The sequence below is a fragment of the Crinia signifera genome, chromosome 2, assembly GCF_055691185.1.
Source record: "Crinia signifera chromosome 2, ASM5569118v1, whole genome shotgun sequence".
In the NCBI taxonomy this organism is placed as follows: Eukaryota; Metazoa; Chordata; class Amphibia; order Anura; family Myobatrachidae; genus Crinia; species Crinia signifera.
The window spans coordinates 78469656-78484007 of record NC_139218.1 but is presented as its reverse complement, the minus strand read 5'-3'; the positions used below and the strand labels follow the sequence as shown (position 1 = coordinate 78484007).

Genomic DNA, 14352 nt, shown 5'->3' with positions numbered 1-14352 from the left:
AGACACAGGAAGGAATAGAAGGGATTCCTGCTGCTGGAACATTTTACCAGGTTAAAATATTAATGTTGTTCAAGTGTCCTAACATTCAACGCACTCAATGATTTTCCATGTCCAATGTCTTATAACATTGAAGATGATCAGAATGGTTTTGTTGAACTCTGAACGTTGGGGTTTCATGTAAAAATGATCAGCCTCAATATGGTAATGCTGCTTTCACATCGCAAAACCTGCTTAGACCCAGTATTTACCCTGTATTCTGAAAACAAATTTTATTACAGTTCTTGTACCTTTCACATTGAATCCGTTTCACCCATAAAAAACAGGTGGGGTGTTTGGTGCACCCTCGAACACCCCCCCCCCCCAAAAAAAAAAAGTTGTATGTGTTACATATATAATAAATATGGTAGACGCTGGCTGACAGATGTCCAGGTTGCAGTGAACACTGAGCAGCTAGTCCCGCTCCGTGCATATCTAATGAGGGGGACCCAGCGCAGTGCATATTCAATGAGTGTGTCCCTGCCCAGGGGGCGGGGACCCGCTCATTAAATATGCAATGTGCTTGGGTCCCCACTCATTAGATATGCACGGAGCGGTACAAGCTCACTGTCTGGGTACTAAATACCGGTACAGACCCATTCACACTACATAATAATGTGTCTGAACCATGTAGGATCCTTCTATTTTAACATTTACAAATACCAGTTTTCTGGAACGAGTAAATTCACTAGGGCGCTTTCACGTTGCAGCTTTTACCTTTTTAAAACATTTTAAAATCGCAACATACCAAGTTTTAGCTGGGATGTGTAAGGGGTATAATACTGGGTTTGCATCGCATTCAAATTGCGGATTAGCACACACCACTATCCCCGTCTACCCGAAGCATGGCGAGCACACGCATTACGCGTCCTCCTGACCTGTTCATACCCCCACTATCCACATCGGCATGGAGTTGATTTTATAAAGTGTGGCGGACGCAGCAAGCCACCTCCGCGGAAAACGATCCCGAAGTGTGACGATCACAGCGAGCCTCGCGATGGGACACAGAATACACATCAAGTAGTCCACGTTCCCTCGCGGGGATTTCTGTACTCATCATGCTTTGGGCTATTTTTTCATGCCCGCTCACCACACTAAGGGCTTGGTGGCTCACTGCGCTCCCCACACTTTAGAAAATCAATTCCACGCCAACGTGTATAGTATGGGTATGAACAGGTCAGGAGGAGATGCGATTTGCGTACGATGGGATGCGATCCCAGTGCCGCCATGAAACTACTGTACACAAGTGCCCAGTTTTCTGTCTTATTGTGATCATTAGAATGCAAGCTGGACTAAATATATAATAAAAAGCAATAGAAGTAAAGATAAATAAGTTTACGGGGTCATGAGTCAACTAGCACAAGGTAAGAGTACGCTTTTTCATAACATTTTAATTATTCATTTCTATTCAACATTGCTTCTGTGGTATTATCACATTTAGAACTCGTGGTATTTATTCAATAGTACTGTGCTTTTGGCTATAAGCCTACCGTTTTCCAAGAACACATTTTGTATAGAGATTTCTGGGCTAAATATAAGTGACTCATTAAATCTTCTTTTTCTTCTTCTCTGGCATTTGGCAAAATCGATACTGTATTATATCTTTGTGCACTGCTTTTTTATTCTTTTATAAAGAAAATAAATGTGTATTCATACACAGTGCCTCAATTTACACCAATGACTGGGCCCTTGCAAAATGGCTGCGCTGAGCATCTTTCTTTTCGCAAATCTACCAGAAGTAACAAAACTATCTTAGTAGTGTACACGGACCGTTGGTACTCAGGATACTTGTATACCTGTGTGCACCAGAGCCTGAATCTGTGTAAAAAGGGCTCAGATGCAAGCAACTGCAGATCTGCAGAGGCCAGAGTGGGCAGCAGTGCAGTGAGTATTACTAAGTATTACTAGGGGCATAATTAGCAAGTGGCACAACTTAGGGCGTAATGTGTTATGTGAGGCACTACTGGGGGCATTATGTGTTATGTGAGGCACTGCTAGAGTGCATTATGTGTTGTGAAGCACTACTTCGTGGAATTATGTGTTATGTGAAGCACTAATGGGGGGCATTAGGTGTGATGTGAGGCACTACAGGGGAATAATGTGTGAGGCACTACTGGAGGCATAATGTGTAATTGGCACTTCTGGGGGCATTATGTGTTATGTGAGGCATGACTAGAGTGCATTATGTGCGATGTGAGGCACTTCTGGGCGCATTATGTGTTATTTAAAACACTACTGGAGGAATTATGTGTTACGTGAGGCACTACCGGTGAATAATGTGTGAGGCACTACTGGAGGCATAATGTGTAACTGGCACTAGTGGAGGCATTATGTGTGTAAATTGCATTACTGTCTGCATTATATGTGTAAGAGGCACTACCAGTATTCCTGCATTGGGATCCTGATCTTTTTGAAGTTCTGGCATTGTTGTTGTGAGGGCAGTTGGCACGCCGGCATTGGTATACTGAACACCAACATCCTGACTATCGGGATTTTAACTGCGTTTCACAGAGGATAATATATAATAATCCTTCTAGTATAAATGGTTGTATGACATGCAGTAGTATAGTTGCGGATGCCTCGAGTAATGTCCACATTATTCTAGTTTGTGTACTTGTGTATATGTGGGGGTGCTGTGACATAAGCTTGCTCTGGGTGCCATGGCTCCACACTACATCTCTGCTTTTGTGCTTCATTGGCAATTGTGCATGTTGCATAAATTCTTAGGTGATTGAAGATTGTGTTCAATGGGGCCTACACATGTAGCAATTCCCGGACATTTTGAAGCGATCTCATTATCTCATTACTAGGGGCAGATTTATTAAGCTTGGAGAAGAGATAAACTGGAGATAAAGCAGAGAAAAGGTAAAAGGAGATAAAGCACCAGCCAATCAACTCCCAACTGTCTTTTTCAAACACAGCTGATTGGCTGGTGCTTTATCTCCTTTTACCTTTTCTCCGCTTTATCTCCAGTTTATCTCTTCTCCAAGCTTAATAAATCTGCCCCTGAATCTCTTAGAACAGTGGTTGTCAAATGGGATACGGTCATTGGGTCACCAGCAAGTTGTTAGACAGTCATTAGGTCTACACCATTAAGTCAACATGCATTTAGGTCGACATGAGTCTAGGTCGACATGGGTTAGGTTGACAGGTTCATTAGTTCGACATGGGTTAGGTCAACAGTCAAAAGGTCGACATGGGGTTTTTCACTGTAACCCATGGTGACATACACTCATGTCGACCTTACTGCATGTCGACCTAGACACATATCGACCTAAATGCACGTCGACCTAATGGTGTAGATCTAATGACTGTCTAACAACTTGCTGGTGACCAACTGATCCACACCCTCTCAAACTCGGTCCTCAGAACCCCACACAGTTCCCATTTTTCTAGGTCACCTAAAAGGTGCACTCATTAATGACCAACTTTGAGAACCTGTGGCTTACAAAATGCCCCTACATCACTCCATGTGTAGGGGCACAGGGATAGCGATGTGCGGCCATGCGTGTCACTATCTCCCCGGTGATTAATATCCATCATGCTGGATAAATCGAATTAATCAAAAGGCTCAGGGCCAGTGTTCTCAGTGGAGAACACTTGCCCTGACAGATTGCTCAGCACAAAGCGCTGACATACCGCTGTGTGCTGAGCAATCTTGCGGAGGCTCAGCAGTGTCGCTGTGTATGTAGGCCCTTTTAATACTACTTCTCAGAGCATCTCAGGCGAGGCAAATGCCTTGGTCTGTATGGCACTAAAATTCTCAATGTATAAGGTAACATCTGTTTTTCATAAATGGTTATTTGTTAATGCAAATTTCCTGGCACTACAGAGATAATATAGCTGCGGCAGTGAGCATATGTAGATATATGAATGCAATTTTTGTATATTCAAATTTTGTCAGATACATTCTGAGAATGTATCTTAATAGCAGCAAAATATAGACAGGGGGCCTTTTTCAAAAAACATAAATAAGTCTACACACTTAGGCTTCGACTTGAACATTTATGATGTTCACGTTCTAAAATTATTTTTCCATAAACAATATTTATTACATTGAATGAATGTTCTATTATTATTTTTCTGCCTGTTTAGTTGATTTGTTTTTCCAGCTGAATGTATAACAATTCGGATACACTCTATTTTTGCAGCAGTTTTTCATATTCACACCTGGAATAAAGAAAAATATATATATATTTGGCATGCCGTTAGAGTACATGAAGATTAATCATATATGGTGCTAAATTCAAGTATTTTTGCCAGCTCTTATTATTGCCAGTCAGGTCAAGGATAAGCAACTCATACTGCCCCAGATACTTGCTTTGATACAGAGCCCATTACAGATTTTGCCCTTGAACACTGTATTCTACGTAATTGACCATATTTCATAATTGCTGACAATTCAGTAACGTCTGTAAGGAGAAACGAATGGAATGAATACTAAATGTGTGTTCTTTTCTGCAAGGTCAGATTACTGCACTAAACTAGATATAATAAGTCATTGTGTTTTATACGTGTTCTTAATTGTCAATAATTTTCAAGTGCAAATGTCAAACAAAATGTGCTGATTGTTCTTCCAGAACTTTTTTTTACAATGGTCATTACAAAGAACCTATAAAAAATGAATATATACGATATCTATTGTTGTTTCCCATCTACTAAACTACATTTTGCAGTTATATGGGATATGAAACCGATACAGTAAGTGTTCTAACAATATAGTAAAGCCATAATAAGCAGTAATCCATAATAGAATACTAATCATTTCTTTTTATACTACAAAATAAAGCTTTATCTGTATCTATTTATAAATGTAGACCATTATTGTCATTAATAGTCATTATTGTTAGGCCTAAAGAAAAACATTAATCTCACTATAACTACTTGGATATACTTTTTAATCATATAGAAAAAAAAGCAAAAACACAGTACCAGTTTGCGCTAACAGTAGACATAAAGGGTCCGATTCTGGTTCACAATGAGTGAACTGAATTCAACCCCTGCCCCGATGGTCAGGGTTTATCAGGACGACCTTTATAAGTGCAAAGTGCTAAGTGCAATGAAACAAAACAAAATCTCCAAAATTGCGCTAGTGAAAATAATGGTCGCTGATAATACTTGATCCCCTATTAGTGGGACCTCTCTACCTTAGTACCACACCATGGGGTGATATAGCGCCGTATTATGACAATTTTCTGATTGTACAGACATCAACACTTTGTATAGACATCAATGAAATTTCCATGTATAAAACATTTATTCAAATATATATATATATATATCAATCGCATCAAGCATTTTATCAACAGTTCTTTGTAATATGAGTGACTTTTTCAATTCACAGATGAAAACATGTAGCCGACGCGTTTTGTATCACAAGGAGACTTCCTCAGGGGTGTAGTTTTTATATAAATCTCTTAATACCCTCTATTGGTCAAGATGGTTACATTTCCTTAGATAGTTTGTGAAAATTCACTGTGAACAATGAAGTTCTTATATATAATACGTATTGTCTTTTTCAGAAGTAGTTGATAATTTCACACCCCTTTTTTATATAGGGACACCCAATAGATACCAATTGTTTCAGGATACTAAATTCTTGCTAAATAATTCTGATTGACCAAAACAACTTCTACTGGGAGATTCAAATGTATCCGAAAAATAAAAATATTAATGAGCATGTGGACACTGAGAACAGATGCAGCCAGGAGTGGCCATTCACCTTGTTATAAAATGAACCACCCAAGGAGAGTGAATTCTCCACCATTTGGAGGATAGGAGATCCATTCACTTTCTATACATAAACGTAGCAGTTTGGACACTGAGGAGAACACATGCACATGGTCATTCTCCTTGTTATAAAATTAACCACCCAAGGAGAGTGATCCCTTCTTGACGCGCCAGTCTTCGTGTAACTCGGCTTGCACAAAAAAAAAAATGTTTGCATCTTTTCTGCTGGTATATGTGCCTTAATCAGAATGCGATATGACAAAACCACTTTTCAAGATTGCACCAATTCATTTATTATGCAACACTTGTATAAAGTGAGGTCTAATTCTGTGTACAAAGTGCTGTGATGCAAGGCCATGCCTATTCAACATATACAGTTTCAGATGGTTGCATCACATTGCGAATACAGTAGGCACACCTGAGCAAAAAAGATAATACACAGCTCACTCGCGCTAAGGGTAGGTGCATGAGAACACATCTGCACATTATTGCTTAATGATTTTAAATAACATCTAAATAAAATGTAAAATTATGTCATGAAGTAACAGATCACATTTTAAATTAATTATTTGACCACAAGCCTCAGCAGTAGATAAATGGATGTATGGATGGACAGAGCATTACATTATAAACACTCTGTGAAACTTTGTACTAATTACAGGAGTTTAAAGACCTTAACTTTTACATGTATTTGATGCCTAAAAAGGAAACACATCTTTATTATAAATAGGAAGGAAATACTTATTTATTATAAATATTACCTGTATCAAACAGAATTCAACAAAAAAAGCATGTATATTGTATAGTAGGAGTGTACTGTATGTTCATTTTAGATGGATGAACCTGTTTGTGTGTCTGTGGATATATTTTTAGAAAGTCTCCAATTCCTGTATGAGAGATTGAAAGAAAATATTAGAAGTTAAACATAGCAGAACTCTCAATGTATTAAATTGCAGCTTCTAAAGGACGTGTTCAATATGGAGATTAAAATGATAGGTGCAGTGAATCACAGGAAATAGGAATGCAGATGCTAAATATGTTGTCTAGATGTCAGACTCCTGGCTGGTGTAATAAATATCTCTAGAAAGTGATGTACTCTAGCTAATCAAGTTTTGTTGGGAGTATGTGTTGTAACTTTGTGGTATTCTTTCTTCTTTCAAGGTCATGGATTATACGGGACATTTGAAATGTTATCTTCTTGGCGGAAAACAAGAGAAGACCAACATGTAAAGGAGAGGACAGCTGTTGTGTATGCAGACACCATGACGTCCTTTTCTCTCACCACTGCCATGTATCTTGTCACCTTTGGGATTGGTGCCAGTCCCTTCACAAACATTGAAGCAGCAAGGATATTTTGCCGCAATTCATGTATAGCAATCTTCTTCAACTACCTCTACATACTGTCATTCTATGGCTCTAGCCTTGTGTTTACTGGGTACATTGAAAATAATTACCAGCATAGTATTTTCTGCAGAAAGGTGCCAAAGCCTGAAATTCTACAGGTCAAGTCGTTGTGGTACAGGTTTCTAATGACCGCAAGATTTAGTGAAGACACAGCAGACTCCGAAGATACAAATTCTTATGAAAGTCATCTTCTGGTTTGCTTTCTCAGACGCTATTACTGTGACTGGATAACTAATACATATGTAAAACCTTTTGTAGTTCTATTTTACCTTGTTTATATTTCCTTTGCCTTAATGGGCTACCTGCAGGTGAACGAAGGATCTGATCTGAGTAACATAGTAGCAACCGAGACTAGAACCATTACTTACACAGGTATACAGCAAAAGTATTTCAGCAACTACAGTCCCGTCATAGGTTTCTACATCTATGAGTCTATTGAATACTGGAATACAAGTGTTCAGGAGGATGTCTTAGAGTATACAAAAGGGTTTGTGAGAATATCCTGGTTTGAGAGCTACTTAAACTATCTCAGAAAACTTAACATGTCTACTGGATTACCCAAAAAGAACTTCACAGATATACTGAGGTACTCTTTTCTTAAAAATCCACGGTTTTCCCATTTTTCTGAAGATATTATCATACCTAAAAAATACAACAATGAAATAGATGTGGTGGCCTCTCGGATGTTCTTGATTGCAAAAACAATGGAAACAAACAGGGAAGAACTCTATGACCTCCTTGAAACATTAAGGAAACTTTCTCTAACCTCCAAAGTAAAGTTCATTGTCTTCAATCCATCCTTTGTATACATGGATCGTTATGCTTCATCAGTGGGAGCTCCATTACAGAACTCCTGCATAAGTGCTTTGTTCCTGCTATTCTTCTCTGCATTTCTTGTGGCAAGCTCTATCATCAATGTTTGGATAACGTTAATCGTGGCCTCTGTAGAGTTTGGAGTTATAGGATTCATGACTTTATGGAAAGTCGAGTTGGATTGCATATCAGTACTTTGCCTAATCTATGGAATTAATTACACAATAGATAACTGTGCACCACTATTATCAACTTTTATCCTGGGAAAAGATTTCACAAGAACTAAATGGGTGAAAAATTCCTTGGAAGTGCATGGGGTAGCCATTTTACAGAGCTACCTCTGTTACATTGTTGGTCTGATCCCTTTAGCAGCTGTGCCTTCAAATCTGACCCGTACACTGTTCAGGTGCTTGTTTTTGATAGCCTTTGTCACTTTCTTTCACTGCTTTGCTATTTTGCCAGTTATGCTGACTTTTGTGCCACCATCAAAGAAGAAGCGGAAAGAAAAAAAAACACAGGAAAACCGTGAAGAGATAGAATGCGTTGAGATGGTGGACCTGGACAGCACCAGGGTGGTTGACCAAATTACGACTGTCTGATTCTAAACATATATTTTTTATTATTTATTTGTTGTTTTTCACCCTAGGTCTTACTAAAAGAATGTGTTGATGGAACTTCTGATCTGTGTGGGTAATAAATATTAAAACAAGTATCCAATACAACCCATCAAATGATGTTCCAAAACGCGTGATAGTTTATATATATATATATATATATATATATATATATATATATATATATGTAATTGCATAGGTGCGGCACTCCAAGAAAATGCAACTGCTAGTGCAGTGTTAGTCGGGTGCCCGCTCAGATGTACCAAACCGAACCGGCAGGTGTGATGTATAGCTTGATAGACGGCGGCACTCACAGACGTAGAAATAAATCAAACAGGAAACCTGGCTTGTGACCAACGTTTCAAGCCTCCGTGGGCTTTTTATCAAGGTCTAATGCACCTTGATAAAAAGCCCACGGAGGCTTGAAACGTTGGTCACAAGCCAGGTTTCCTGTTTGATTTATTTCTACGTCTGTGAGTGCCGCCGTCTATCAAGCTATATATATATATATATATATATATATATATATATATATATATATATATATATATGAATGAACGAAATAGATTGAATATCAGGAAAGGGAGAGAACACAGATCCATTTGCATTCATTTAAGCAGGAAATGCTATTTCTATGCTGCTTACAAGGCTGTTACTGTTGCTGAGTCCAAATGCCTACAAAGTGAGTGTATAGTTAGATTGTGTACCCATACATTGTTCCCCTCCCCCCAGATTGTGTACCCATACATTTTTCAGCAATATTGTTACCTTATCTTACTTTATCAGAACAGTCTGCTCTTTATCCTTGCTTTTGAAGTATTTTCTTTCAAAGCAAATATATTTATTTTCCCCAATATAATACACTATGTGCACCATTGTAGTATCAATTAAAACACTAAACTAACTAAAATAACATTGTATCACTCACTGTACAGCACCCGTGTGTGAGATAGGAAAGTTCCTTTGATAAATATATATAAACTAAGGAAAGAATCTTAAAAAGTGTTTACACTCACGTTGTTTGTGTTTATGTATATTCTAGAAGGATAGGTGTTTATCAGTGAAGTTGCTAAGTTTCTAAAAGACCAATATTTCAGTGCCACAACTAAGATCTGCAAATACAGGTAGACCACCGATAATCCGGCATTGTTGCTTCCAGCACTGTGTTGTATTACCCGTTTTGCCGGATTATCAGTGGTATCATCTGCATTCACACAAGCCCCCTGCAGCGCGATCTCCGCAAAATGAACCCCCACCCTCAGCTCACCTCCCACTAGAAGGGTATCTCAGACCTCGCAGCACGTCACAGCCCCTGCAGCGCGACTCTCAGGTGCCAGAAAATCAATGTTCATCCTGTGAATGTTTTCTTCCACCATGCATATAGACACAGTATTATGGGGAAGGTGTGTCAAGCCTTCTAAAGAGTTGAGAAGTTGCTCTTAGCAACCAATCAGCTTCTACAGTAGCTATCATTTCTGAAGTACACTCTGTAAAATGATAGGATAAAGATAAATGGATGCTAAGAGCAACTCCTCTAGTCTTTTGAAGGCTTGTTACCACTTCTATGTACAGTATATCTCTTTTTTGTGATTTTATTCTGAACTGACATTTTAAAATCAAAAGTTGAGGTACTGTATTCAGAAAAAAATCACACAATCATTTGCATTTGTTGTATTTATCTTGCTATTGGAATCACACACCAATAGTTGCTGTGATAATTGTCTGTAAGTGAATACAAAATCTGTTTTAGACTTACTGTAGGGCTTGGGTCCCTGGCACCAGAATAAAACAATGCCTATATTTTTTCCATAACAATAAAGTACTGTATGGATATTTTTCTAAAGGCGTTTGGATACAGAAGTAGATAAATACTCATCTGATGTAGCATTATTTTTTGTTTGTTTGCCTGTTGTGTTTTATTAATTCCTTCCAAGATTTAAAACCATTCTCTACCTATTGGCACTAACTAATTTGTATTATATTATATATATATATCACAGTAAGGTTTTTTGTTTCTTTATTTATTTGTTTTTTAAGGTCCGGAGTTGTACAAGCTCAGGGATCTTGCACAAATGTCCTTTTAAGAATACCACCTTCAACATTTACATAATGCAGAAATGAAAATAAAAAAACATTCTACATGCTATTACTGCAAGTTCTCGCTGTTTTTATTCACACAGATTTTTTTTTCTTGTACAACCTTCAGAAAACAGAACTAGAGATTTAAGGTTTTGTCCTGTACAAATCCAAATTCACCTGAATTTTCTGGATCCGAATCAAAACCCAGTCCAGATCACATGAAGAAAACTAAAATCGGCATCAAGTGTTCCTATAGTTTGGAATTCAGATATTAAATCTGGAATTTATCTTGCCTACATTACATGATTTTTTCTGTTTTTATTGATTTTTGTTAATTTATGTCAGTGATTATAGAATTTATCCATTTAAAACCGAACTGAAAAGAGAGCCAAAAGACTTTAGTGTGGTTTTGCCTTGACCAATATACCATAATGAATTAAAACTAAAAGGCAGTGGTCTGCACACATCTTCAAACAAAACTAGACACATACTGTGTACAGAAGTCCTAGATTAGGGAATGTAAATATTTCCTATTGAATGTTTTGGGAATTCACTTTCACTATACATTCTGTACTAGAGATGAGCGCATCCAGATTTCCTAAATTCAGACGCCCCCCGAATGGCCGGGATCCAAGCTGCTATACGAGTGATGTTCGGATTTTCCCGCCAGGCACGTATGGCAGAACGAGGCAAAATATCATAATCCTGGTGTGTGATTCTCATGAGATCCGAACTCTATATAATCCCCCGCTACCCGCCGCCATCTTCACTCCAGCATTGGAGAGTGTTGAGGGAGGTTTTGGACAACTCTGTGTTTCTCTGGAAAACTGGCATAGGGTGGCGACCTGGTTGCAGAGGTGGTATCCTGTGCAGTACAGTGTTGTCCAATCTTGTGGTACTGTGTTGTCTGCTGCCAGTGTTTGAGTACTGTGCTGGTGTCCTCTGCTGCTGTATAAGTCCATGCAGTGGTGCTGTGCTGTCTAGTTCTGCCATTAAGTCCATTGGTACTGCTGTTAAGACCAGTGGTACTGCCATTAAGTCCAATGGTACTGGCATTAAGTCCAGTGGTACTGCCATTTACTACAGTACAGCTTTTAAGTCCAAATGTACTGCTGTTAAGGCCAGAATTCTTGTTAAGTCCAGTGGTACTGCTATTAAGTCCAGTGGTACTGTCATTAAGTCCAGTACTGCCGATTAGTCTAGTGGTACTGCCGTTAAGTTTAGTAATGCCGTTTAGTCCAGTGGTAATGTCATTGAGTCCTGTACTGCTGTTAAGTCCAGTGGTATGGCCGACAACTGTTTAAGTCCAGTGACAGTTCAATGGTACTGCTGTTAAGTCCAATGGTACTGCCGCTAAGTCCAGTGGTACAACCGACAGCCATATAAGTCCAGTGACAGTCCAGTGGTACTGCCGTTAAGTCATAGTTACATATGTACATAGTAGGTGAGGCTGAATAAAGACTTGCGTCCATCTAGTTCAACCTATGTTTATAAAAGTTTATCCCTTGTTGTATAGTATGTTCTGATATTTTAAAGACAGATTATTTTATTTATTCATACCCATGGATGTTTTTAACCAATAAATGTTTATCCAACCTTATTTTAAACGTATTTATAGTGTCTGCCGACACCACTTCTCCAGGAAGAGAGTTCCAAAGTTTGACTGCTCTGACTGTAAAGAAATTTTTTCTTCTAGATTAACAAAATCTTTTTTCTTCTAATCTAAACTCGTACCCTCGCATCCTAGATTCCTTTCTAGCAGAAAAAAAAGGTGTTTGACAGTTCCTTATATTGGCCCCTAATACATGTTGAGCATGTCCCCCCTTAAATGTCTCTTCTCTAGTGTAAATAGTCCCAAATTGCTTAATCATTCCTCGTAGCTTAAATTCTCCATTTCCCTAATAAACTATGTTGCTCTTCTTTGGATTTTTTCTAATTCTATGATGTCCTTTTTATAATGTGGGGCCCAGAATTGTACTCTGTATTCGAGGTGCGGTCTAACCAATGATTTGTACAGAGGCATACTGTAATTACGTTTGAGTCCCTAGTTTCCATGCCCCTTTTAATACAAGCTAGAATTTTGTTGGCCTTTTTTGTTGCTATATTACATTGAGCACTACATCCCATTTGTTGTCTATTTGGACTCCTAGATCCTTTTTGAGTACTAATTACCCAATTCATCCCCGCTTAGGTTATAACTAGCACACTGGTTATGTCTCCAAAGGTACATGACCTTGTATTTGTCCATTTCCACTTTTTTGCCCACTCATCTAGATTGTCAAGATCATTTTGAAGCGTGGTGACATCTTCTGATGATTTAATAACTCTGCTCAGTTTTGTATCATCCGCAAAGATGGATACATTGCTGAGTAACACAATACAAAAGACTTTGTAACTGGCGCTTATTGGGTTGCAGCTTGGTTCTTTCCTCAGGAGGCCATCAATCCTCCAGACAACAATAGGCAATTTGACACGCGAGTCGGGATAATTAAATAAGTGTGGTTATCATAGCCCACTAAAGCACAGTACCCGTGCCCCGATCTTCCGGCTCACAAGCAAGTTTCCCTGAATCTCTGAGCTGGTTATTTCCTAAATCTTTTTTGTTGAATTGCACATTGCTGAGTAACCCCATCCCAATATTGTTAATAAAAATGGTAAATAAAATGGGCCCTAGAACCGAACCCTGTGGCACTCCACTTAGTACTGGTATCATATTTGATACGGCACTGTTCACAACCACTCTTTGTTCTCTATTACACAGCCAGTTCCCTACCCATCTACAGATATTTGCCCCTAATCCCAGGTCCTCCATTTTATTTATCAACCTCTTGTGTGGCACTGTGTTGAAGGCTTTAGCAAAATCTAGGAAAATCACATCTACAGCGTTTCCATTATCAAGGTTTTTGCTAACCTCTTCATAGAAACCAAGTATATTAGTTTGGCATGAACGATTTTTCACGAACCCATGCTGGTTATTACGGAGTAAACTATGAAGTTCTAAATATTCCTGGATATCATCTCTAAAAAATCCTTCAAATAGTTTACCCACTATAGATGTTAAACTAACAATTCTGTAATTAGCGGGATCCTCCTTTTTTCCTTTTTTGAATAATGGCACTACCTCTGCTATTCTCCAGTCTTTTGGTACCTTTCCTGATGATAGTGAATTATCAAAGATATAATGTAGAGGGGAAGCTAATTCCTCCCTTAATTCAATTAGTACCCTAGGATGAATCCCATCTGGCCTAGGTCATTTATTTGTTTTGATTTTGCTGAGCCTCAATAATATTTCCTCAGTAGAGAAATCAATATTGAGGTCTGGCTTGTTCATCCCATTTGTGGTATGTGTGCGTTCCACAGTCTGCTCTCCCTTAGTAAACACTGATGAGAAGAACTCAGTTAACAGTTCTGCTTTTCCCTTATCCTCCATAAAACTTTTTCCAGTGATATTGGTTAGTGGGCCTATGTTGTCCTTAATTATACGTTTACTATTTATGTATTTGAAAAACTTCTTGGGGTTAGTTTTACTTTCAGTGGCTATGCGCTCTTCATAATCCCTTTTAGCTACTTTGATTGCCACTTTGCAAATGTTGTTTGATTCTTTGTATTTGGTGAACACCTCCTCATTTAAGTTATTTTTATAGAATTTAAATACTCTTGTTTTATTGTTGATTGC

At 38.4% G+C, this 14352-nt stretch overlaps 1 protein-coding gene across 2 annotated transcripts in view; it reads left to right on the top strand.

Annotated features, from left to right (window-relative positions):
- The window catches only part of PTCHD1 (patched domain containing 1), a 161508-nt gene extending 152586 nt beyond the window's left edge, over positions 1–8922 (top strand). For both annotated transcript variants that reach the window (XM_083172462.1, XM_083172461.1), the window contains exon 4: positions 6928–8922. In XM_083172462.1, coding sequence (XP_083028588.1) covers positions 6928–8582 — 1655 coding nt within the window. In that variant the 3' untranslated portion in view covers positions 8583–8922. The remainder of the gene's footprint in view (positions 1–6927) is intronic.
- Positions 8923–14352: the final 5430 nt, after the last annotated feature.